Below are 26,320 nucleotides of genomic sequence, written 5' to 3' on the forward strand. Positions count from 1 at the left end.
AATTACAAGGAGTTAAATTACTCAGTAACATTTCATTTAAGTCATTTTTTATGTACATAGCATAACCCCTCAGCAATAAGGTCCTGGGTTCGATTCCCAGCCCAGGGTCTTTCTGCATAGCATAGCATAACCCCCCACCCAAAAAAAACCCTGAAGTTAACATAGTTGCACACCATACTGCCTCTTTAAAATGAAAAGTATTCCTGGTCCTGTTAAGCCCAGCCTTCCGGGACAGCGCCTGCAGAAGGTTCTGCGGTGGGAAGTGAAGGATGCACAAATTGGGAAAAGTTACTCTGACGTGACAACGTGGCGGTATCCAGCCAATAAGAATTTATCATTCAATACTTTCCCGCTATGTGCCACTTTCTATTGGTTGGGATTTTCTTCAAGGCGTCGGTAATTGGTTAGCCACAGAAGAAGTCCCGCCCCCTTTTCTTTGTTATTTAAAGAAGGAAAATGCCAACGCGGACCTCTGTTCTGAGAGCTGTGCTGTGGGAGGAGGACCGTTTTGCTGCCAGAGAGCTGGTGAGCTTTCAAACTTTGTTGCAGATACTCCAACTTACTGTTAGCTTATTGTTAGCTTACCTCCACATCTAGTCAAAGATGTCATGGTTCCGTTAGTACCCTACACACTAACGGAACCACAGGAAGCAAGAATGTTTTCAATGATGATCATTTGAGGCTTTCAGGAAACTGAGACTTTCTGCCGTCAGTGTGTGCTGACCCTTCACCTGCCAGGAGCCAACAAGTGTTTTAAAAATGGCTCAAGATGTTTTCTGTCTGTCTACTGGGAACCTTCTCTGTGTTCATGTTTATAGCCTTAGTTGATCAAATGCATTGATTGACTGATCAGCAGGTCTGAACATCCTTATACAAACTGGACTTCTGGTAGTTTGCCTGTCAGAAAGATGCAGATGTTCAGTGATGATCAAGAGAAGCAGTTCCAAGCCCACCAACTCATGGTGGCAAAGATCAACTATGCCTGGAAATTTCCAGAATAGTTGCTGGTTTTTTGCTTTTGTTTTTTTTTAAGGTTGTTCAACCTGATCTAACTCTGTGTAGGCCTCAGTGTGGATGCTGATGCCTGTGGTGTTCAAATCAGAAGAATGGACAAATATGTCATGTTTGGAAGGATTGTCAGGAGGGGGCTTCATCAAAACATAATAATGTGAGAAAAAAGTGGGAAAAGGAAGAATTTCAGGCCAAAATTGACAGATTTAGTGAAAACCAAACTGAGCATGTCAACAAAATAATCCTTTATGCCATCATGTCATGGTGGTAAAATGGGCTCATGGGCTCTTTCTTTCCAGTATTTCCACAAACGTATTAATGAAATGTAGAAGAGAAAAAAATATTGCTACTTTTCTTCCATTTGTACAGTTTTATATAGATCCAGGATTATCATAAAGAAAAATGTGGCAGTAGTAGTTATTTTAGTGGCTTTGTCTAAAGAGAAGCACTGCTAAGCTCTGATTGTGTTTTTATAGTCTAGAAGTTGAAAGGCTTATAAGTGAATCCTTCCATCCATTTTCTGTACACCCTTGCCCTTGTGGGTCAGGAGGGGTGCTGGTGCCCATCTCCAGCGAACATTTTGGGTGAGAGGCGGGGTCACCCTGGACAGGTCGCCAGTCTGTCGCAGGGCAACACGGAGACACACAGGACAAACAACCATGCACACACACACACCTAGGGAGAATTTAGAGAGACCAATTAACCGGAGAGTCATGTTTTTGGACTGTGGGAGGAAGCCGGAGTACCCGGAGAGAACCCACCATACACAGGGAGAACATGCAGAAAGACCCTGGGCTGGGAATCGAACCCAGGACCTTATTGCTGCAAGGTAACAGAGCTACCAACTGCGCCACTGTGCAACCCTTATAAGTGAACCTATATATGGCCTGACAGACATGTTGCCAGCTGTACATTTAAAATGATTCCTTCATCAGTGATAACTGCAGCCCTTGTCGTGGCACTTTGTTTTTTAATCTGTAAACTGCTGAATTAAATTTTCAGGAAAAAGTGCAAGCAGCCATTTTTTTCTGCTAGCTGACCAGCAGTGCTTTGGTATACATTGATACTAGAAACCCTAACAGTCCTACAAGGGTATTGTAAGGTCAAAGGTGAGGCTAGTTGCCTTAATGCTGTGTTTGGACTTTAACTGAGCTGTAAACAGAAGCGAGTGTGAAAACTTCCAGAAAATGAAGTGATGTATAGAGAACCAGACGTTCTCTCATTGATGACTCAAATGAAACCTTCAGGTTGGTTCTAGAGCTTCCTGGATTGGTGTGGATTTGAATATTTTGCCTTATTTTTATTAAATAAAATGCTGTAAAAAGTTGCTTGTTGTCTTGGCTTGTGTTTGGATCATCTTTCGGCCTGGTATGTTCCAGATGCCTGACACAAAACATGGTGTAGACGATGTAGACCGAGTCAACCTGGGGATGGAGGAATATTCAGCCATGTGTCATGTCCTTCTCAGAATTTGTTTTGCCATATTTCTTATTTTTCTCTCTTCATACCTCAGTCATCAGAAATCGGCCATGATGCTGCTGAGTTCACTGCCATACCTGTACTTGCTGGCTGCCGCTGCTCTTGCAGTTCCTGCTCAGGAGAAGCGGGTCCATCACCAGGCCAGTCTGAGCGACCACGCCCACGACGACAGTCAGAACTACCAGTACGACCATGAGGCCTTCCTGGGCAAAGAGGAAGCCAAAACATTCGACCAGCTGACCCCCGAGGAGAGCAAAGACCGACTGGCGTAGGTTCTGATGGTCCTGGTTCTGTAGAAAAACGATCATTTCTGTATTAATTTAGTTGTTTAGTTGTGACTGGCGTTTAGCTTTCTTTTATCATTTGGTGACAAATCAAAACTTAAGGTTACTATGAATATGGTTGATCATTGCCTTGGTCTGACGGTTCACAGCATCAATGTACATAAAACACTCAGGTTATTTTACTGACCTTTTCATTTCTAACTGAAAATGGGGAGTAATTATTATAAGTTTATGATCTTGAATGGAAATTCCAGGACAAATAAAGTGCTGACATAGTGAGGTAAGTTGTAGTGGTCCAGTTCCTCATAGTGCCAAATTGTGCTTCATTATTTTGATGGTTTTCTTCTTTTCTTAATGAGAACTCTACAGAAAATAACCAACCCCAGAAAAATGAGCAAATTATGTGGCCATATTTTAATCTTAAGTTTCTCTTAATGTTTTCCAAATTCCTTTTCTTCGTAAGTTAGATGACAATGTTTTATATTTACTCTGATGCTATTTTTGAGCAGGTAAACCTCCCCAGTAATTTTGCCTTTTAATTTGAAAAAACAATAAATATCCTTGTATAGTGCTTTATCAAGTCCAAACTCCAAAGTGCTTCACTCACTCACTCACTCACTCACTCACTCACTCACTCACTCACTCACTCACACTCAGGAGCCACAGCTGCCATGCATCGGCGCCACCAGCAGGCAAGGTTGGTCTTGTCCAATCTGGACAGAGGCAGATGGAGAGGGAATTGAACTGGCAACTCATCGATTTAGGGACAAACTCCCACCTGCTGTCGCCACCATCATCCAAATGACATGGATTCATTTTTTAAAAAGTTGAATAAGATTACTATTCAAGTTTTTAATCACTCCATAAGCTCCATATTTAGACAATCACAGGAACATCATCTGCAGACTAAAATATTATTTTGGCTCAGTCTAATGTCAAGAAGAACTTGTGTGAAATTGATCTGTGTAAGAAATTACCTCAATAAAATATTTTGGACTTTCAGAAATAATTATGCTTGTCAACAGACTGTGTTGTTTCTGTTTTCAGTGACTAACTGTGAGTTTCGTCTCCTCTGACTTCGTCTCTACAGGAAGATCGTGGACCGGATCGACACGGACAAGGACGGCTACGTCACCAACTCAGAGCTGCACCAGTGGATCAAACACAGGCAGAGGAGGTACATCGAGGAGAACGTCAACAAGCACTGGAAGGACTACGACCAGAACCGGGACGACAAAATCGCCTGGGAGGAGTACAAGAACGCCACCTATGGCTACTACCTGGGTAACACGGGCTTCCTGTCCGACTTCCTACTTCACTCAGTCTCATCTAACATTGAGCAATAATCAGCTTTGGTAGTTACTCGCTGAACTGTGACTGAACAGAGTTTGTAGAATCAGTTGAGGCCGTTTTCTGTCTAGGTGAGGAGTTCAGTGACATTGAGGACAAAGACACCTATAAGTCCATGCTGGCCCGGGACGAGAGACGCTTCAAGTCGGCCGACAAAGACCGTGACGGCATCGCCACGCGCGAGGAGTTTACTGCCTTCCTGCATCCTGAGGAGTTCGACTACATGAAGGACGTAGTGGTGCAGGTAGAGTTCAGGCCTGACACCATCGAGGTGTCTGTCTCTGAAGAGTAACACCTGGTTTTGCCCAGTAGAATTTGATAAGAAAATTCAACTGATCTGCTTGTGACTGTGGAGCCAGAAACATGAGGTGACCTGAAGGGACCAGTGGACCTCAGGCTGTGATGTAACAAGTGAAAAAATAGTTCAATCGGTTTTATTCCGTTTGTCATGTATGCAGTAATATATGCTGTGACATATTAACCTCATCAGTTGCAAAAATGACTGCAAACATTCAAGAACATTTTTTTTTATCAGAGTGTCATGGAGGCCATTACTTTTGAGCTTTACATCGTTATAATGTTATTCCCTCATCAAAAACATACCTTAAGTGTTGCATTAATTATTTCATGCCTGCTTGAGAAATCCTTTTTGATCTCCATGGCAACCATTCAGCTGTGCAAAATGTTGGGGGGGACCCAGCACCTTTTTAGGATGAAGCTTCTCTTCAGAGCTGCGGTTCCCAACCTCACAGAGCAGCTTTCCCCCGCAACTCCCCACTGAGCTCCTACAGACTAGCCAGCAGCAATTAGCAAACACCTGGTGGAACTGAGTATCTGCTGAGTTCATTATACGACGCACTTCTGAGTGCACTGCTTCTAAGAACAATGTTAAAGGTTTGAAAAAGAAATATTGTTGTGGCCAAAGGGAAATGTCAGAGCAAGAGTTATTAAAGAGACAGAAGCCCAAATTCAAGGCTTTAAATTGTCTAAAAGTCATATTTCTGTTGGGTCATATTTGACATACACAGCATTTTCATAACAATTGAAGGTAACATTGTAACATTGATTGTGCTATAAAATGGCACCATGTGCCTGGAAAACACACAATACTGGCCCTTTAAATGAAACCCAGTAAATCACTTTGTTCTCTACAGGAAACTATGGAGGACATCGATAAGGACGGTGACGGAAAGATCAACCTCCACGAGTATATTGGTAGGTCAGCTCTGTTTCCAGTCTGACCAGTGACCTCTGCACTGGAACCAGCCAGTGTTCATCATGTCTGCCCTCACCAGGTGACATGTACACACCGGAGGACAGCGAGTCAGAGCCTGACTGGGTCCAGACTGAGAGGAAACACTTTACAGAGTTCAGAGACGTCAACAAGGTGAGAGCTGCTCACACCTGTAAACATTTTATCATGTCTTAAAACATTACTGTATTTTCTCAGGATTTGATGTGACAGGCCAACACAGTCATGTATGATTATAACGTGGAAGAACAATTGGAAATTTCCAGGGAAATGTTAAACTGTTATTCAGCAGTTTTGGGTCAGAACTTTGAGTAGGCCATTCTAACACATGGATTTGCTTTGATCTCAACCATTGTGGCTCTGGCATCACCATGATGATGCTGTGTCCAAACTATCACCATTCAGCTATGGCAAAATGCCTTGATGGACAGAGTGCTGCCTTCAAGGCACAGCTCCTCCTTCCAAACTTCCTCGTCACATAGTGGCTCTCACCCACCACTCTCCTATTCGTCAGGAGCTTCTTCTCAGTGCAGTGCTGGTAAAAAGGTTGTTAATAAGGTAGTAGCCATGTTGTGATAACTTCCTGAAGGCAGAGTTTCAGAGAGAGCAGGAGTTCTTAAAGAGACATGGGCCCAATTTAATCAAATATGACTTGAAGAAGTTGGAGTTTGTTTTTTATTAAGAAAAAAAAAGCTTTTTATAATAGAAGACAATGTAGTTACTTGATAGTGTACTGGTAATTTCATAGCACAGTGTGCCTGAAAAATACATATCACTGTCCCTTTAAATTTGAGTTTTTCAGTCAATCTTTTGATGAGGAACCAACCAGTCGGTGCTCGTTTTTGTCCCAGTTGGTGCTGGTGACTCGTTGCTACCCGTCTTCTGTTCTGCTGCTGCTGATTCTGGTCCAGTTCTGTCCAGCCAGATAAAATAAGGTTGTCTTCATTCATGCTGCAGGATGGCTACCTGGATGCTAACGAAGTGGCCGAGTGGGTTCTACCAGGAGAGGTGGACCATGCCGACAATGAGGCCAAGCATCTGATCTACGAGACCGACACAAACAAGGTAGATGCATGGTTGCTTAGCAGCGGTGCATTCATCTCCTAAGTGTGCGCTTAAAACGTTCCACTGCAAAGTTCACTTTTGTATCAACCCAAACAGACCAAGGAATCAAAGGATCCCTTTAAAGCGTTGATCTGTCTGGCTGTGATTACATCATGACACCAGATTCATATTTCTACGACATGAATTAATTACATGACTTGATAAAATCAAAGACTTTTTACCTTTTCACCACAGACCATGCAGCATAACTGTAAGGTTAATGTTGTTAAAATGACTGATTTTATTCTCTAGTTGAATCATGGAGTGAAAATGTTGCAGGTTTTTTACTAATATCAAGTTAGAAAGATGGTAAATCAGCTGTTAAATCACATGGCTATCTCTGCAAGATGCTAACTTTACAAAACCAAAGTATAACTATATTTAGTTTCTGTTTCTTTGCTTTAAGCCAGAACCATCTAAGATCAACTTAATCAGAAAGTTTAATTTCCTACAGTTGTAGAAATAATTTTAATAATCTGTTACTCATAAAATATCGTCAAAACTGTTGCAGTTGGTTCATTTTTTTAATTACAATTTTGTGAAGAAATCAATTGGGTTTAATTTGGTTATGAATTATTTTCCTCTAATTTCTCATTTATTTGTTTTGTTTTTAGTTAATATTTACTTTAAAACTCGTCATCTGCTCAGATTGTCAGTTTGGTTTCTCTTGCTGTTTCATCTGAAAAGCTAAACATCTATTTTAAAAATGTTCAGTTTCTAGAACTCATTACTGTGATTTGAGTTAAGTGACAGGTTAAAACGTAACATTTTGTTTGGGACTTTGACTCGACTCAGGATCTGACTCCAGACATTAGACTGACTCTGTTCTGCCTCTGCTGGCAGCACAGTGATGTATAATTGCTTAATTAAATTAATCATTAATCATCTTCTCTCTCTCTGTTCTTCATCCCTCCTTTCTCCTGCTTCCCTTAATCACCTCCCAATCAACTCTTGTTGGATGAAATGCTGTAATCACTCAACAGGACGAGAAAATCACCAAGAAGGAAATTCTGGCCAATTGGAACATGTTTGTGGGCAGCCAGGCGACCAATTATGGTGAAGATTTAACAAAGAAACATGACGAACTTTGATGAAGTGTCCTTGGGAAGTTTGGGGTTGGGGTGGGTTAGACTGGGTTCACTTAAGTCTCTAAAGTTTTGACTCTTCATTATGTGACAGTCTTGGTTAATCATGCCCCTTTATTCATGTATGGAAGGTTTGCAACTAGAGATGCACTGAGAAATCAGCAGATATGAGCAATAACCTGCCGGTCACACTCAGAAATCTTTCTCTCTTTTTAAACCCTCATCAGGGATTGAACCATGCTAAGCACTAGCAGGTCTCTTTGATGCTCTTTGTTTTGGATGTAGTTACTGAGAGAAGATTCAAACTGCTTCTCACATGTTTCTTATGTTTCAAATTATTGCCAACTTTAAGAAGAAGCCGGCACTTTGAGCAGATAACAGGAAGGCTGCACCAATAAAGTGGTGTGTCTGCTCATGTTGCAGAAAATGGTGGCTTTGGAAATGTTGGCAAGCTTTTGGAAATCTCAGTGATCTGCATTCTCTAAAGAAAAGACACAGATGGTTGTTTTATTGCTAGTTTTTGGTATGAGATGTAAAAACACGTTAATGTGAATTCTGTTTTCTTAAAACCCTGTTTTTTTAGGAACTGTTCTCTCAGTGTGACTTTGCCTTTGCATGTTCTTAAGGACCGCTCCTGGCAGGAAAGCTAGAAAAACAGATTATTTCTATTCTGTTTCTTGTAGGGAAACCCAAAATTATTCATACCCTCATCAGAACTTTCAGGGTATTTTTTCCTGAAATGAGTTGAGCAGCTGTCGGTAGATGAGCACATGCACAGCATGAGGAAAAGCTGAACAGTCAACAACTCAAACCAGTCAACTGTCCATTGATGCTACGTGTTCATCCAGAAGGAGTGGATGCTGCTGGTCAGTCTGCTGGGTTTCCTGTTCAAATAACAAACTGGACTTGGCTGTATTGTTTGACCAGAATCAGATCAGAATGTCTATTTGATTTGCAAAAAAACAAACAAAAAAAGTAAATTCAGCCTGATCACACAGACACTCAAAGTACTTTAGGTGATATGTTGTGAATTGGTGACATTGAGTTGAAAGGTGTTACAGTTTGGGGAAACAAATTTGACATTTGAAAACTTTTATCCTTCTCAAAAACTGGGAAAAAAACTAATTTACATTACAGCAGTTGGACCCATCTTATAAAAACTGAGCAGTTTTTTTTTTTTGCATATTTTCTCTCTTATTTTGACAATTGTTGATGAGCTGAAAGTCTTTAGAGTTCACTCCCTTCATATATTCTGTCAATGCTGCCTGTCTGCCTGGGCAAAATATTAATATTACAACCAGTCAGATGAAACATGTTGGTAAAATCCCCAAAATATTGTAACCCTTATTCTGCCAGGAGTATGAATAATTATGGTCTTAACTGTATTCCTTCTTTGAACAACAGATGAAATTTGTCTCTGCATTCTGATTGGTGCATCTCTGCTTGTAGCTTCCAGGCACATGCAACAGGAAGCAGTCACATACTGTGTATGTCAGGACGGTAATGCTGAGAAAGAGGCCGTCCTTTCTGGGTTTTTAGACTTTTCTTTTTTTTTATTTGCTTGGGTTTTCAGATTATCACACAACACACCAAGGTTGTAATGTCAGGTATGGATTTGAGTGGATTTTAATAGGAAACAATGTTCAGAAGAGAGGAAATTTCTATTAAAGTGACTTAAGTTTAGCTGTCAAAAAGGGCAGAAATTGGGGGGACAAAAGAGGTCAAGGATGGACTTTGTTACAGAATTTTTATAGTTTGACAATTAAAGTCTTTTTGTACAATTGTTGTTTGTGGTGTTTATGCTGTATTGTTTAATTTTTGTTTTGCTTTAGTTGCTCTGTAAAGTAGCTCATCAACCTGTGATGGATGGAGGTTCACTGCTGCAAATCTGAGTCATTTGATACAATCATCTTCATTAAACTGGAATAATATAATTGAAAGGTTAATTTAGTCATTAACTTGGTTCACACACAATATAGATTAATTGCACAAACTTATCAAGACTGATTCTGATTTTCTGCTTCCATCCAATGAAAACACATTTAAGTTCAGAACATCACATCCTGATCTGCTTTTCCAAATAGAGCTAGTGTTCTAGAATATGAGGCAACTCAAAAGCTTGTTGTGGTTTAGAAGGTGAGTCTGACAAAAAAATCATACTGTAATAAAAACATGCATGAGCATTTATGAAATGCCACTGTTTGTATTAATCAATAGAGGCTGTAAATGGCAGAAATATGATGCTGTTTTGCTGGAAGTAGAACTCTATGTTGCATTAAGAAAGTTCAAGAATTTAAAATATTTCATTGCTCTAAAAAAAAATTCCTCAATGAGTTTCACTTCAGGAGCTCAGGTTCTCCTGATCCATTCAGTAAAGTAGAATTATTAAAAAGTCAATTTATATTTTATAACTAGACTGAAAGTAAAAGACTCCTTCATATGGCTGGTCAAGTAACAAACCACAAGGATGTCTGCATGAGCACGAGCTGGGATCTTGCGTGGAGCCCGATTGAGGGAGATTAGCAGTGATCTTGTAGTTTTTCCATTTTCTGATTCTCGCTCCCACAGTAGATTTCTTCACACCAAGCTGGTTGCTTATTGCAGATTCAGTCTTCCCAGCCTGGTGCTGCTCTACAATTCTGTTTCTGGTGTTCAACAGCTCTTTGGTGTTCACCATAGTGGAACTTGGGAGTGTGACTGTTTGAGGTTGTGGGTAGGTGTATTTTATACTGTTAACGAGTTCAAACAGGTGCCATTGATGCAGGTAATGAGTGGGGGACAGAGGAGCCTCTGGAAGAAGTCACAGGTCTGTGACAGAAATCTTTGTAGGTGACCAAATACTTATTTTCCACCCTTATTTGCAAATAAATTCCTTTTCTCATTTCGTGTCTCATAGTTGAGGTCTACCTATGATGTCAATTACAGGCCTCATCGTTTTAAGTGGGAGGATTTCATCCAACTTCTGTTTTGCAGACTAACTTAATGCTGTCAGGAGTACGTTGTGCTGTAATTTTCAGACAGCTGACGTAAACTGTGTGTAGAACAATCCATCAGTAATCAGGAATCAATCACGTTAGTTCGAAAACCTAATATATTTATGAACACAAAATGATATAGTTTCAGTGTTTTAGATATTTCTATTAACAGTTCCAGTTTTACACCGTTAGTTTTATTTTAGTTAAACATTTTCTCAATTTCAATTTTTATTTCATTTGGTTTAGCGATCTATTAGAACCATGGTTGTAATACTCATGCAAGTTTCTGTACAAGTTGACTTAAACGTAAACCCTCATGTTTTTCTTTAACATCGTGTTCTTGTGAAGGATGTGATGGAAAAGAGTTTAGAGACTTTAAAACCACACTATGAAATAAAAATGTGTTGTGTCTCTGCTCATCAGGATGGACGCCTGACCCTGTCCGAAATGCTGGACAAAACAGATTACCTCAGGATGAGCACAATCACTGACTATGGAGGCATGAGGGTGGAGGAGCACGACGAACTGTGAAAAAATAACTCCAACTGGACAAGCCTCGTCTGACCTGACAGTTAGAGCCCACCGTTAATTTCTTCACGTTAAACATGCAAACTGTACAAAGGCAAGTAATCATTCAGGAAGTGTTTGGCTTAAAAAAAATTTATTTACCATTTCACTCAGAAAGGCCACAGCATCCACTCGAAGAAAAACACAACACACAGGAACTGTACGCTTACAGGTTGCAACGAGCTGCAGAAATCTTCCACAGATGCATCATTGAGCTGCTACTGCATCCTCATCCTCACATCCTCATGCCTGCATCACTGGACGAGCCTCTTTGGCTCTCAGGTCAACTCCAGAGCCTGCGAAGCCGGTTCCACCCTGGGAGGAAACAGACAGCTGGAGCTCAGCTACACACAGACAAAGCTCTCACAGGGAGGAACAGCATCTCTGAACACTGCCTAAGGCTTCCTCATCAAATGTGTTACCGATTATTTTTGTAACTCAGGGAAGAACAATTAAATTTGATCCGACTGCTTTCTTTATTGTTAGTAGCAGATTTTTCAGCAACCTCCCAGTCAGCTACCCACCCTCTGCAGTGGGATGATGTCTCTCTCCGTTAGTTTGGCTCCAGACATGGGGTCAGTCATGTCCTTCTTGATCAACTTCTCCACACACTCCTGAGTCACTACAGTTCCTCTGAAACAGTCAGGAGAATCAGTCACCCTGTGGTTAGGCTGAAACACACAATACTGGATGTTCACTGCAAAAACACTAAATCTTACCAAGTATTTTTCATTTAGTTTCCAGTTCAAATGTCTTAGTACACTTGAAACATGACAAAACTAACTTACAAGTAACGTTTCAGAGATATAGGGGCAAGTTTTAAGTCAATCATTCCTTATTATTGTTAAAAAACACTAGTTCCACTGGAAGATTATTTCACTGTGTTATATCTGCCAATAGAACTAGTACTTTTTAAAATCAATTTTATATACTTAAAGCAAGCTTCTATATCTTGCTGAAAAGTTACTTGTAAGTTAGTTTTGTCATATTTTCAAGTGCACCAAGACATTTGAACTAGAAGCTAAATCAAAAGCGCTTGGTAAGATTTAGTGTTTTTGCAATGTGTGACAGTAATAGGGGGGAGAGGGACTCACGAGGGACTCAGGACGGCGCAGGGGACACTGTTACCCAGAGCGTCTCTGGTCACTGCACACACGTACCTCTCCTGGGGGCAGAAAGCAGCAGACTGGAGTGAAACCCTGCCATGTTTCATACTGTTCTATCTTAACCAGGTTTGTTTTCCAGATATGGTTTCTCTGTTTTTCTTCCCTGTAGTGTGAGCACAGACTGGTGAGTAAACTGACCTGGCGGTTGAGCAAGGCCACCCTGTCCAGGCTTGGGTCCAGTGGGGTGAAGTTCACAGGGATTAGGTCGTTCATCTTTATGGGTCGCCCCGACATGGGACACAGCACAGCTTTACTCTGACACAGAGAACACACACATCGTCAGAGTGCTGCTACAGTCGACATGAAGGCGGGTTTCAGCCAGAGGGTCAACCTGTCCTCTCTTTAGAACTGTGCCAACAGGAAGGTACATATTAAATCAGCAGATACCATGACATCCATGCAGAAAGCAAACAGATGAACCTGCAACAAGCTCCAGATCATTTACACAATCTGACAGCAGCAAAAGGCTGATGAAGGACATGCTGGAGGATAGAGTGGTTAAAAGGAAGCAAAGCTGCTCTTTTATCCCTTTAATGCATTTCAAAAGTCATGCTCTGTCTCACACACACAGAGCATGTCTTTCTAATGTCACAGGGACTTAACATCGACTTCCATTCATTTTCATTCCTCTGACCCTAACCTAAACTCAATTAACACCTTAGTCCTAAACCTGACCCCTAATTCAAAATCAGCATTCTTATGGAGGCCAGGCTTTTGGACCCAAACGGAGCAGTCGTTGCCCACAACGTATTATTTGTTAGGAAAATGGTCCTTCCACTGTACTAAAAACAAGGACACGGACACACGCGCGCACACACACACGCACACACACACGCCAGCTGTAGGGCATCTGCATGAACAGATCAAAAGTTCCATTAACAGAATGTTGAGGGATTTTCTGGAAGAAGCGCATCTTAGGGCAACTAAACAGTTTAAATATACACCAAACAGGGATAATATTATGACCACTTGACTGCTCTGCAGCCTCATATGTGCAACAAACTGGATGATATGGCTGAAAAATTTACCACAATATAAGCGTTTCATATCAGTCGATATTCAAAATTCTTGGCTTGTTTTTTGGTTCAGGTATCTGGACTCCTGCTAAACTGGTGTTGTGACCTTTACTGTTTTATCCCGTTTTCACTTCACAACATTGTTTTTATTTTTAAACAGTAATGATACTGCAGTTCAAATTACTCAACAGGTTGTTGCTAGGTAACCAGAGTGAGTGAGTGAGTTAGTTGATGTTAGTCACATTGCTTAGCTAGCCATCAGAGGTTGAGCAGCTAAAGCCTTTCCTCTGTCTGCACCTCCCAGAATGCTGTGCAGGTCTGGATCAGAGTTCAGTTAATATTCTATATATTTCATATTCTATCAGATGTATTATCTGTTAATACTGATCATGTGTCTAAGTAAAGTGAATCTCGACACTTTTCTATCAGAAGCAGCATTAAGTTGTTCAGTAATCTGAAGCCTTTAACACAGCAGCTGTGAAGACTAATATAACCCCACCCACCAACAGCTGCCATGATGACTGTGGTCATAATGTTATGCCTTCAAGGCAGGAAACAATCTTTCCCAGCTAGTCTAATAAAAATAAAATGAGCTTGTTTTATTGAAATGACTAATTTTATGCATATAGTTATGACATGTTTCTGCTGCAGTGCAACACGCTAACTGGAAAGGCTGGTATGATGAATTGCTCCAGAGGTGGTTGCCATGGAGAATGGGACTTCAACAGATGAATGGAAGACAACATTCAAAAATAAAAACAAATGAACCAAAAACAAACAAACAAACAAAAAAAAAAACAGCAGCGAAAGAGGAGAGTCCTACTGACGGGTTTCTTCAGAAGGGTGGGCTTGGCCTCTGGGGTCAGAGAGGGGATCCAGAAGCTGGGCAGGCTCTGGCTGGAGGAGGGGGCCGGACCTGCACTGGACGCCTCTCCTGAGCTGCTCGCTTTGCTCTCCGTCTTCTGCCCTGAAGACAAAGGAAAAAAAAGTCGTACTTTATTTTGGAAGGAGGCTATAAATTCTGTTGAACGGTTCAGAACCAGCGCTGAGTAAGAGTGGCACCGGATGTGAACGGGTTGATGGGTTTGGACACGATGCTGTTCTCGCTGGTCTTAAACCTCTCCACCCTCTGCCGTTCCTCAGACTTGGACTCCAGCTGGTTGGTGCTCTTCAGAGCTTGTTTCTGCTTCTCATACGCCTGCAGGGCCACAGAGGGAACATTCACACAGTATTACTGATAATGTTTCTTAATACTTCCTAACTGCTTGTTTGAACTTTGACACTATATTTTCTAGCTGTGACTGGACACTGGTGAGATACGGGCATTTCCATGGTAACAGGTCGGGAGGTGATGACATGAGTAGCACCACCCTCAATGGCTCAGGTTATCCTGAGCTATCCTCTGTAGTTATGTTGCTATGGGCTTAGGCTACTCTAGGACAAACTGACCACATTATTCTACTACTCACCATTTTTGAATTATTTACTGTAATTTCAGCTTTTAACAGTATATTCTCTGATTTTTCCAAGCTCCCACAGGTCTGGTGTTCTGTTTAGCTGTGACTCCTTCCTGGAGGAAGAGATAATGGTGCCAACAACTTCATGTTCTCCTTCTGCAGCTGGTGGACGTAGCTCTGTGTTTCAGAGTTTAACCTGGCCAAGTCTTTACTGTGACTAACTCTACTTTCTCTTATATCATTGGTCTGACAAATGATGAAACCAACCCAGTTAATATGCGTTTCTCTCCTAGAGGAGTGATTGGACTGAACAGACTTCTTTAAAGGCCTTGATGTGTTTATGAATATAGAAATAAACTGAACTGAATTGATGTGCAGAGTGAGGCTTCCTATTACACAGTAGAATCACGAGCTGTGTTTGTCCCAGTCATTATGAATTGATTTATTATAACTGTGGACACAACTAGTAGAACCTAGTTGTAGTTCCTGACAATAAGCGTTGCCTAGCAGCGTGATGATCTTACCTTCATCTTTTTGGCGATTTCTGTCTTCTGGTGCAGAATGTATTCAAGAATGGCCTGTTTTTCATACAAATATCCATCTGGGCTGTGGAAAAAATAAACAAACATTACAGTATGTATGTATGTATGCATGTATGCATGTATGTATGTGTGTGTGCGCGCGTGTAAAAAGTTACTTGTGATTCTACAGTGAAGTACCACAAACATCAGCTTTCAAAAATCTTTTGAAATACAACAAAAATGTCAACAATGTCCGCCTGAAAACTGTTTACTGGTGTCACAAAAATGAGTTGAACTTTTGTCTAAGTAGTTCTATGTGCTTTGATATATATGTCCTCAGCTGTTTTCTGTGCTTTTTATTACATACAATGAAGCCATAAATCATAACCCGTGTGTGTGTGTGTGTGTGTGTGTGAGTGCAGTGGATGTGAGAGAGGATCATACGTCACCACAGGGTCCTGGCAGGGCTGCAGGGACAGGCAGCAGCAGTCAAAGTCTTTGATAGCATCTTTCCCCAGACGGACGCTCTGGGTTCCATAACCAGACGCCGCTGAACGGGATGAACAAAGTCAGCTGGAACACTTTACAGATCATTTCACTAAATCTAAAAATAGTTCTGTATAAATATCTGAATCCAGTTCAGGTTTCTGTACCAGGCTTTGAAAGGAGACAGGCTGGGCCAGTAAAGGTCAGAGTTCAGCTGCTCTGCCTTTCACTTCAGTTCTGGGTTTGTTCCTCATTATTTGCTGAGGATATTTTTGTTCCTTGGTGACCAGTTAACACAATCCCACCACAAGAAATAAATAGATCAATCAAGCGCATGCCACGTTAGAATGAGCTCGGTAATTTCCAGCTAGACAACAATCATTAAATAGAAGCTTCCCTTTTAATATCATTAAAAAAGCTGAAATTTTGAAAAATGTTGGAAACATTTGACTCAAAATATGAAGTAGTTAGTTGCTTTTTTTCCATTTTTTAAGATGCAGTTTTGTTTACAAAGACTTTATAATGCATTTCAATTTGGCTGTTTATTTATTTATTTTGGATATTTCCAATGTTTTCCAGTTCTCGTGTTACACATTCTTTAGAAATTAAAGTCTTTTTGATCTTTTTGAGGGGATGTACTTTATTATATTAGTTGCAAATGCTCTCAAAATGCCAATATTATAATTTATTGCAATAATTTATGGGACAATTTATCGTCCAACAAAATGTGTTATTGTGACAAGACTTTCTAGCCAAATTCCAGGGATGAATCCAAACATAATAAACAACTTAGTTGATTTGTATCATTGCAAAAGTAATCAACTATATCAGTTAACAAAACCGTTTGTAAACTCCAGGACTCGATAAGGGATAAACGGATGACAATGAATGGATTTCGGTTCTGACCCATCCCCTCATTATTATGGACACCCTCACCCTGTCTATTGAACTGGTGTGTATGTAGCGCAGGAGCCATTAGTGGCATCACTAGCCAACAGATGCTGCTGCCGAGTGAAGCTCACCTGTGTCCTTCCTCTTCTCATGGTAAGTATAGACAGCTCCGGCTGTGCAGTTCTTCCCATGTCGGGTCATGTTGTCGTTTCTTTCCCAATATTGCCAGCTGACAGCTACAAAAAGTATCAGCTAGCGTTAGCTGCTAAAACTCAGAAACTACGCAGCAAAGTGTGGTGGCTTTATATGGATATTGAACTAGAGAAAGGCTTTCTTTGGCGGATAACAATTCAACAACGGTCCCATAAAAAAGTAATTTCTTGGAAAATTACTCTAAATAAATGCGTTAATTCTTCTAGCGTTGTTGTTTCCTCCTTTTCTTCTCTTTCTTCTTCTCTCAGTTTTCTAGTGGACAGTTTGTAGGTGTACACCGCCACCTGCTGGATTAATGTGAGTACTTATCACATGATATTCAGTAACAATAGAGCTCAGCTGGTTGATCATTTTCACCATAATAAACATAATAAACACTGATTATGTGATGATGAATTACTACTTTAACTATTTTTTCTTTCTGTTTCCCTCCCAATGTTCTCTTTATTTCTTTTACTGCAACAAGCTTTTTTCATTTCATGACTTGTCGTTTCTCTGCAGAACTCTTGTTTCATTTGATGAAGCTCTAAAATACCAACTTAATACTAAAACTAAATACTGCCGTGAAGCGGGCGCTGTACCGGTCCGTCGTGATGAAGAGAGAGCTGAGTCAAAAAGCGAAGCTCTCGATTTACCGGTCGATCTACGTTCCCACCCTCATCTATGGTCATGAGCTTTGGGTCATGACCGAAAGAACGAGRTCACGGATACAAGCGGCCGAAATGGGTTTCCTCCGCAGGGTGGCTGGGCTCTCCCTTAGAGATAGGGCGAGAAGCTCGGTCATCCGGGAGGGACTCAGAGTAGAGCCGCTGCTCCTTCATGTCGAGAGGAGCCAGTTGAGGCTCGGGCATCTGGTCAGGATGCCTCCTGGACGCCTCCCTGGTGAGGTGTTCCAGGCACGTCCCACCAGGAGGAGACCACGGGGAAGACCCAGGACATGCTGGAGGGACTATGTCTCTCGGCTGGCCTGGGAACGCCTTGGGGTTCCCAGGAGCTGGAAGAAGTGGCTGGGGAGAGGGAAGTCTGGGCCTCCCTTCTGAAGCTGCTGCTCCCGCGACCCGACCCCGGATAAGCGGAAGAAAATGGATGGACGGATGGATAAATACTTGCTCCTTATTTTCCCAGAAATGTCATAGTCTGAAAATCCTGCTAATCATGGGTATTTCTGACTTCATTATTCTCTCTGCCTGCAGCTCGTGCTGGACCTCCATCAGCAGAGGTCGCTGTTCCGCGCAGCTTCCATTACTGTTTCCCGCCTCAACAGTCAGTCAACCTACTTGCTTCCACCTCGTAAGAGGGTCACTTTTCCATGTTTATTGCAGTAGTTCTCCTGCACATTTGCACAAAGCTGTATGCATAGGTGGTTCTACTGGAACCAACAGGAGCCATAACAGTACTGGCCCCTGCTATTGCCCCTGTACTGATGAGATAATATTAAATCAGTTTCTAATAATGATAGGTGCTGACATAGAAAATGTAATCTTGGACCAATTATATTTTTTCCCTTCGCAGTTTTACTTTCACAAATGACTAAAAATGAAGGTGTTGTACTGATATTGAAACAAGATCAGAGTTTTCAATCTACAGCTGCAATTGGCTCTTTGGCCCTTTGCCTCACTTAATATATTAAACGATGAAACATTCCCCTACTTTTTGTTTCATTCTTTTGTTCTGTGCCACCCTACAAAAGCACTGGCCCCACACTGGCCCATGTGGTAAATTAGGTCTAGAACAGCTACTGGCTGTATGATTAATTAAATCCTTTGTTTTCTGACCAAATGTTTACCAACACACTGGAATTAAAAGAAGCGTCTGTCTATGCCTTTCTTGATACAGCTGAGCGTTTTATGAGAGTATAGTTTATATTTTTCTTAGCTAGGATTTGAAATAGAAAAAAACTAAACAAATTTTAACATTTACAGCGGTACTATAGTCCTGCTAATTATCACACTTCAGACTTCAGATGGTGTGTTGTTGCCAGTTAGACAAATGTTTTCAAATGATAGAGAAGTAGACGTTTTCTTCTGCCAGTGGCTTGAAAGTGAAATAATTCCAGACAGTCCAAATTCCATGACTTAGGTTTAGTCTAAACAATGAGGAGTTTTACTTAATAGAAAAAAAATCAGAGTACACTGAATAAACCCACACGCAACCAAGTAATGACCTGATGGTAATTAGTGTTTAGTTTAATCCAAGTATAGCTGGAGCTGTTCTGCTTTTGGCATCAGAGGTTTATTAGAGAACATCAGAGAACGAAGAGCAGCATGAAGACCAGGGGATGCAGCGCCAGGTCAGACAGGAAGTTGTGGAGAAGCAGGGTTCTCCACAACTTCCCATATCCCAAACATTGAACATCTCCCACAGCTCTGGTCAGCCTGTAATCTCAACATGACATAAGAGGTAAATCAAGGACAATCCTGTCACCTATCATAGGTGACAATCAAAAGGTTTAGATCAAAGCATTCATGTGTGTGAATGATCCAGTCAAAGTCCAGACTAAGTACAATAGAAAATTTGTGGTAAGATTTAGAAAGTGATGTTCATAGACACTCTCCCTGCAGTGTGACTGAGCTTGAGTCAGTCTGAGGATGTGTAAAGCTGTTAGAGACTTTCATCAAACGACCTGTAACTGGAGTTGGAACTGCAGCACGGTATTGACTAATACACACTCTACTAAAATACATAAATGTTTGTAGTTTGAATGTAAAAAGTGTAAAAAAAAATTCAGCGGGTATAAACACTTTGAAAAGGCACCGATAACATTAATCCACAAGAAGTAATTTAAGGACATCTTCCAACCTGCTGCATGTGTAGAGAGTGATTTAAAGATGCTGCTACTCTGATTGAACTGACTAGCTGGGCAAAGGAGATGCTGCTGCATCATTACATAACGAACACCTGCTGGAAATCAAAAAATGTGAGTCACAGGTTGGTGGTGAGAAAACCGGTATTATGCTGAAGCAGCCGTGATGGTCGCAGTGCCTGACTTTCCCTTATAAGTCTTGTTTTATTCAGCAGCATTTCCTGTCTGTCTGACTGAGCTTCCTGTTTGCAGATCCATACAATCATTTCAAAGCCACCGCATTCACTCAATCAGATGGCTGAAACCTGACAGAGCCTACATGCCAAAAACAGGAAAGCAAGGGCAACTCTTTCTGCAGAACAACCTGAAAGAGATGAAGAGAGCTAGAAAGACAGGCAGACAGAAAGAAAGAGGAAAGAAAAGAAATAAAAAAGCAAACAAGTAGGAAAGAAAAAGTGATTTGTTGCCTTTTTTCTGCTATATTAAGGGAATCTATTTTGAGAACAGTCAAAAAGACACATATGTAAAGAATAACAAACTAAACCCACAAAAAGTCTCATCTCCTCACACAGATAAACTCCCTTTGCCCTGCGGCCACCGTTGCAGCAGGTCCAGACTGGACCATATAAGGTCTGACATTCTAAGACTGTTTCACTGCTTTGGAAATGCAGTTTGGAGTTAATGAGCTGGTAAGAATGGCAAAGCTGATGCTAAACAAGATAAGTTGAATCAGACTTCTTACATAAACAGCTATCCCTGTGGATACCCCACCCAGCAGTTAACTCAAGACCACTTCTCTTTATCTGCACTCTTTGAACTTGAGGACATTATCACGGCATGTACAGTACATCTTCTTGGTGTGTAGCACAAGTATGATTAACTGAGATATACCAGTAGAAGACACATTTCTACAATTCCTCTGATCTTTCTAAGGTTTGTATTCCTTTAAATGTGTTGATGATCTAATTTGTGACAGACTTTTGATTAACCACACATGGCAAGACAGATTGATCAGAAAGACCCCAACTCCATTGGTTTCATTGTACACTATCTTAGAACCGAGTTCTAATTCACTGTATCAACATGTTAAAATAAGACTTTGATTAATATGATGTAAACAAAGTTCTTTTGCGCCTCGTGACAATAACGTCTTATGGTGGTTTTTTCTCCTCATGCTAAAAACCATAAACTAACTCCAGTTCCATGTTTCAAATAGGTGCATCTTTATTGCTATCCATTTGTGTATTTATTTCACTAACCAATCAATCAGTCAATCAAACAATAAGTTTATTTGTGTTTCAGCAACAAGACAGTTCAAAGTGCTTTACATCATGAAAACTCAAAAAAGTCCTAAAAACATCATACAAATGTACTGACTGAAACACAAATAGGTAATGAAATATGGGTTTCCATCGCAGGTTTTCATTAAATGCAAGGCCTTCAAAATGTGCGCACCTCGTAGGTAGGACATTTGTTAACAACTGGTAGGTTTGAATTTTGTTTGTTTGGGCCGGTCACAACATGAGAGGAACAAGAATCCAGCTGATCAGAGGACATTAATAAATATTTTGGCACATAAACAATTTTTGATAGTTTTGACAGATTTTGAATGGTTCAAGGTAGAGATAGGTTGAACGGGTTGATGCAGAGTGGCCATGATGGTTTCTGGTGTCCATGTAGAAACAGAAGCAAACAGTGACAAGAATGAATCTGTTTAATCCTGTTTGAAGTTCTACATATTTTAGTTTTTGTGCAACTTTACCACTCATAAATGAGTAAAAGCTGTAATCTGCCTGAATCGCCTCAAATGTTTGTGATATACCATTGATCTCTCTGCTGACAGCAAGGCTCACATGGTGGGTTTGAAACTTCAAGCAACAGACAGCTCTCCTGGGGAGGAAATGACCAAAAATAAAAACCTCTATCCCATTTAAAAACTTAGGCAGAAATATCTAAAAGCAATCTTAAAGAACATGTTTTCCTGCCTTACTTTAACATTTCGACCATAACAAATAAGGTGAGTTCAAGAACTTCAGTGTCTAAAATGGTTGTAGATTTTTTTCAAGACACAGACTGAAGCAGCATACCCTTCATAAAATCATTCTGAGGTACTGAAAATGGGCTCATGCATCAGGCTTTTTTTAAAATATATGTATATAAATGTTTGCTTCTTAACAACCCTGCTAATTAAGGGTGCACCGATTACAGTTTTCTGGCTGATCACCTATTACCGATATAGTAAAAATCCTGACCTGCTGATTCCGATTTTGGTCAATACTAAGTTTTTTAGTCTAAAATGTTGCTAAATGGAGCAAGAAAGTTAATGAGTTGCCAACAGTGAGGTGACTATTGTTGACTGCAAACAAATAGACCTGATCTGGTGGGCCAGTCTGTTAGTCAACCCTCTCTCACAGCAGAGCAAAAGAAGGTAACAGTTGATTTAAATACCTTTGCTGAGGTAGATAAAATTGGTAGTTAAGATCAGCTTCACATGTAAAAATCAGCACCGGTAAATAGGCTGGCCAATAAATCGGTGCATCCTTACTGCTAACCATTTAACAGAATTTCACTTCAAAAATCTTAACCTATACCTTGAAGGACAGGACTTTTCAACACCTTAACTATCATGAGGACATCATTGACCCATTGACTAACATGTAAACATTGATGAATGGTAAAATGAATAACCAATCACTGCATCCAGTTGTCAATGTTCCAGCTTTACTTTCCCACTGACTGGTATGAAGTGGCAAAATTTGAAGTTTATTCTTCTATCCATCCATCCATTTTCTTTCACCCTTGTCCCTCAGTGGGGTCGGGAGGGTTGCTGGTACCTATCTCAAGCTGGCGTGCCGGGCAAGGTACACCCTGGGCAGGTCGCCAGTCTGTCACAGGGCAACACAGAGACACACAGGACACACAACCATGCACACACACACTCACACCTAGGGGCAATTTAGACAGACCAATTAACCTGACAGTCATGTTTTTGAACTGTGGGAGGAAACCGGAGTACCCGGAGAAAACCCACGCATGCACAGGAAGAACATGCAAACTCCATGCAGAGGGACCGGGGCTGGGAATCAAACCCAGAACCTTCTTGCTGCAAGGCAACAGCTCTACCAACTGCGCCACTGTGCAGCCCGTTTATTCTTCTAAAGAAAATTATTTGAAGGATCTTGTTCACTAGATGGTCTTTGTAATCCTTGCAGAGGATTATGAAGAGGACTCATAACAATGAATGAGTTAATCTATAAAATTATTATGAAATATAGGATGGAAAAAAGAAATCACTGTACTTACTCATCTGACACTGAAACTGGTCTGCACAGTCAATAATAACACATGTGTTCATGTTGGAATTTATTTATTTATAGGAGCAGTTTGTGTTCATTAACACTGAATGAGACTTTTACATCTCCAAAGATAAGGTCCTGGTCATTGGAGACATCCGTGATGTTCTATCAAATTCTGCATCAGCTCTAAACAAACTAACTTGTGGGATTTCTGGAAGAGTCCACAGGTGAGAAAAAGAGGGAACATTGCAGGTGGTAGTAATCTGCAGCTCACAGTCAGGCTTCATCTTCAACTTCAATTGTCCTTTAAGATTAATTTGAATTCAAACATCAACTAGAGTGATTTTTAGGGGTTTTTTTTTACCCTGACCCATCTGTGAACTCTGTAACTGTACTCAGAGTCATCAAACTTCAGCATCTCTTCATCTCATTCCCCTCCCCCTTCTCCTGCTTGTGGTCTCTGGGTGTTTGTTGTTAGTTTCCTGTCACAGAGGAAGTGCCTCACCCTGCTGCCTGGTTCCTTATTGGCCACACCTCTGAGGGACTGTGATTTTTTTTGCATGGGAGCAGATAGATAGAGGGACCGGAGTCAGGATCTGGGGACAGGAGTGTGAGATGTGGCAGAGGTCAGATCGATGCACAGGATGGTTCAACTGGAGATGACTTAGAGCTGGAGGGAGGCAACAAGTTTCTGGCAGGCAGGAAATGGCTTTGTGTTGCAGAAGGTAAGCATGCACAAAACAGCTTCACGAAGAACTGAGCTCAGTATTTACCTTAGAAAAAGGAACGATGTGTTTTTAAAAAAATATATGTGAGATTTTTCTAATATATTCAAGAGTTTTGTTACAAGTTTTCTCACTTTGTTTTACTTGTGTTATGGTTAAGGTCTGATGTATTTAAACAATTCAACTGAATTATTCTTTTTTTCAACTCTAGCACTCTTTATTTGAAAGCAGATCAGCAGAGGAGTGTGCTGCAGAGAAGGGAGGGTATGCAGTACAAGACTTTGACTAGGACTCAGAGCTCAGCATCAACAAAACTTCTCCACAACCTGATAAACATTTCATCATCTACTCTATTGGCATTTGTGAGTTTTTGTTGTTGTTGTTGTTGTTTGTTTTGATCAATGTTCTTCATTCTTGGTCTGGTCACTCCCAATCCTTGTACCAGTGCCTTGATTTTATTGACGCTGGACAGGTTTGGGAGGCGCTGTGCCAAAGACTGCCGCCTTGCTCTCCTCCATCATTTCCACATGAAATAAAGATATGTCCATTTTCACATCAGAACCTATTTGAACTGATGAATTTGTCCTGTTCTTGCTTTCCTTTATTTTTGGTGTTTTTCAAGGGAATCTGTTCCTCACAACAAATCATTTTTTAACTTCATGACTGTGACATGTATGACATTTGTGACATGTGGTGTAGCATGAAGTTGACTGAAAAGCATTTGAATAAATTCTTAAACTGGTGTTAATAAAAACATCTCTGTTGCATTAATGTACTTTTCTTGAAAAATGTTGCAAAGTTTTCAGTATGGACCAGAGGGGGGGGGAGTTTTCAGCATGTCATTGATCAAATATGAATATAAAAATGACTTAGGAGGATGTTGGTGAATGTTGATGAGTGCTTAGACCATCATGATTTCAGACTGCTAGCAATTTTGGAGACCCACTTGGGTAAACCAGGTAAGCCTTATCAATCTGAACAGAACATTTAAAGGGGCAGTTTTATGTAAAAATTTACTTTTAAAAACTGTACATTGTGTGATGTTATTCTGTCATCAAAAACCTGAAATGTTGCTGTGATTCTTTCATGCATGTTTGAGAAATCCTTTAATTTCCATTGCAAAACACCAGGGTAGACCGAGCGCCAGCTCCTCCTCACAGCTGGAGTTTCTAAACTTCCCAGGGTTTGCCGCACAGAGCAGCCCTCCTTCACTCAGCTCCTTCAGACTATCCCGCAGCAATTAGCAAACAACTGGTGGAACTGCTGAGCTCATTATAGGAGCTACTTCTCAGTAAAACGCTGGTAAAAATGTTGTTAAAGGGTTAAGAGAGGAGACATACTGTGATGACTTCCTGAAAGCGGAGTTTTAGCGAGAACAGGAGTTTTTAAAGAGACAGAGGGTCAATTTCAAGGGGTTAAATTACAAAGTCATATTTGATATAAATAGCATTTTTATGACAACGAAAATTAACATGATTATTTGATTGTGATATAAAATTTCACCATGTGCCTGGACAACACATAATACTACCACTTTAACATATAATTAACATATAACATCCATCACCTGCTTGTACTTGCAAGATTGGTGGCAGAGAGGAAGGGGACAGGGCATAGGAGTGGTGGTGCTCGTCTCTAGTGTTGATTGGGTGAGAGATGGGTTACACCCTGGACAGGTCACCAGTTCATCATAGGCCAACAGAGACGCATGCACATACTAATACCAAAGGGAAGTTTTAGAAAGACCTATTAACCTGAAGTTTCTGGACTGTCAGAGAACCTGACAGATAAAGTGAAACACACTGATTAGCTTCGTCATGACAGCAAGAGAGCATCCAACAGCTTCCTCAGGCTGGTGTGTTTGGAGCAGAGACAATGGGCGTAAAGAAGCTGGGTTTGAGTTTCATAGCAGTGGCCTTATTCACATGATTGCAGTAACTCAGTGGCTGCAGCTTTATCAGATGCTCATCATTTGTTGGAATATCCTGTTCTGCCACATTCCACGCCTGCTGCCATCAGAAAGAAAAAAATATATGGGTCAAAAAAACAGTCTGTGTAGCATATAGTTTTTTCCCCCATTCCATCACCATACGTAGGCTAGGCTTTAATGTTATTTATGAGAAAAATATGATCATTTCATGCAGAAAGTTATAGATGGTCACAGAGAAATACTTTAGTCGCACTGTTTACTGCAACAGTGTCTTCACAGACATGCCTAAAAATATCATTCCTCCAGTTGCAACTGATCCAAAAAGCTGCTGCTGGCATTGTGACTAAAACCAGGAACATAGAGAACATCACCCAGTTCTAAAGTCCTTCCACTGGCTCCATGGAGGTCAAAGAATAGACTTGAAAATAATGTACGTTTATAAGCCACTGAACGGCTTAGTACCACAATAAATTAAGGATCTGCTGTTATTGTCATGCATACAAAACCACACTAATTCCCACCATTATTATTTATTAAAGATGTAGCCAACATTGAAATGGTAGTGAAAAACTAAGCATACCCTAGAGCAGCGGTTCTTAGCCTGAACTCAGTGGCGCAAAAAGTGGGTATGCAGGGTATGCAACGCATAGGGGCGCAGCACCAGAGGGGGCGCCAAAACCCCGTCTGGAGGGGGCGGCGCGCCGATGAT

At 40.8% G+C, this 26,320-nt stretch overlaps 2 protein-coding genes and 2 long non-coding RNA genes across 5 annotated transcripts; 3 read left to right on the forward strand and 1 right to left on the reverse strand.

Moving 5' to 3' along the window:
- The first annotated feature begins 419 nt into the window (after window positions 1–419).
- On the forward strand, window positions 420–11,088 carry rcn3 (reticulocalbin 3, EF-hand calcium binding domain). Of its 2 annotated transcripts, none has more exons than XM_008415064.2 (8): window positions 420–525; window positions 2,525–2,758; window positions 3,865–4,058; window positions 4,196–4,368; window positions 5,279–5,339; window positions 5,420–5,511; window positions 6,334–6,441; window positions 10,964–11,088. In XM_008415064.2, the coding sequence occupies exons 2-8, from the start codon at window positions 2,541–2,543 to the stop codon at window positions 11,069–11,071; spliced, it is 954 nt and encodes a 317-aa protein (XP_008413286.1). In that variant the 5' UTR covers window positions 420–525; window positions 2,525–2,540; the 3' UTR covers window positions 11,072–11,088. The 2 variants fall into 2 exon arrangements, with proteins under 2 accessions (XP_008413286.1, XP_008413285.1); XM_008415063.1 differs by lacking the exon at window positions 10,964–11,088 and adding an exon at window positions 7,464–9,351.
- Window positions 11,089–11,184: 96 nt separating this feature from the next.
- nosip (nitric oxide synthase interacting protein) lies at window positions 11,185–17,096 on the reverse strand. The gene is made up of 9 exons (XM_008415062.1): window positions 16,776–17,096; window positions 15,712–15,817; window positions 15,271–15,352; window positions 14,352–14,487; window positions 14,117–14,256; window positions 12,412–12,528; window positions 12,202–12,272; window positions 11,632–11,740; window positions 11,185–11,422 (listed from the first exon to the last, which is right to left on the reverse strand). Exons 1-9 carry the CDS (start codon window positions 16,843–16,845, stop codon window positions 11,351–11,353), a joined length of 903 nt encoding a protein of 300 aa, XP_008413284.1. The 5' UTR covers window positions 16,846–17,096; the 3' UTR covers window positions 11,185–11,350.
- An 8-nt stretch (window positions 17,097–17,104) lies between these two features.
- On the forward strand, window positions 17,105–18,501 carry LOC103468175 (uncharacterized). Its single transcript, XR_001776865.1, has 2 exons — window positions 17,105–17,154; window positions 18,051–18,501. It is a non-coding gene; the product is annotated as an uncharacterized LOC103468175 (long non-coding RNA).
- A 5,032-nt stretch (window positions 18,502–23,533) lies between these two features.
- Window positions 23,534–24,452, forward strand: LOC103468173 (uncharacterized). Its single transcript, XR_534167.2, has 2 exons — window positions 23,534–23,681; window positions 23,893–24,452. It is a non-coding gene; the product is annotated as an uncharacterized LOC103468173 (long non-coding RNA).
- The last annotated feature ends 1,868 nt before the right edge of the window (window positions 24,453–26,320 follow it).

The sequence above is a fragment of the Poecilia reticulata genome, linkage group LG8 (genome assembly GCF_000633615.1).
Source record: "Poecilia reticulata strain Guanapo linkage group LG8, Guppy_female_1.0+MT, whole genome shotgun sequence".
NCBI lineage: Eukaryota > Metazoa > Chordata > Actinopteri > Cyprinodontiformes > Poeciliidae > Poecilia > Poecilia reticulata.

What these genes read in the sequence shown, in the direction of transcription:
- rcn3 (XM_008415064.2), top strand. Translation starts at nt 2,541, where the DNA reads ATGATGCTGCTGAGTTCACTGCCATACCTGTACTTGCTGGCTGCCGCT. An exon ending in GAGAGCAAAGACCGACTGGC is followed by an intron (nt 2,759 to 3,864) that starts GTAGGTTCTGAT and finishes TCGTCTCTACAG; the next exon opens with GAAGATCGTGGACCGGATCG. An exon ending in CACCTATGGCTACTACCTGG is followed by an intron (nt 4,059 to 4,195) that starts GTAACACGGGCT and finishes TTTTCTGTCTAG; the next exon opens with GTGAGGAGTTCAGTGACATT.
- nosip (XM_008415062.1), bottom strand. Translation starts at nt 16,845, where the DNA reads ATGACCCGACATGGGAAGAACTGCACAGCCGGAGCTGTCTATACTTAC. An exon ending in TGCCAGGACCCTGTGGTGAC is followed by an intron (nt 15,353 to 15,711) that starts GTATGATCCTCT and finishes TTTTTTCCACAG; the next exon opens with CCCAGATGGATATTTGTATG. An exon ending in ACATCATCCCACTGCAGAGG is followed by an intron (nt 11,423 to 11,631) that starts GTGGGTAGCTGA and finishes GTTTCCTCCCAG; the next exon opens with GGTGGAACCGGCTTCGCAGG.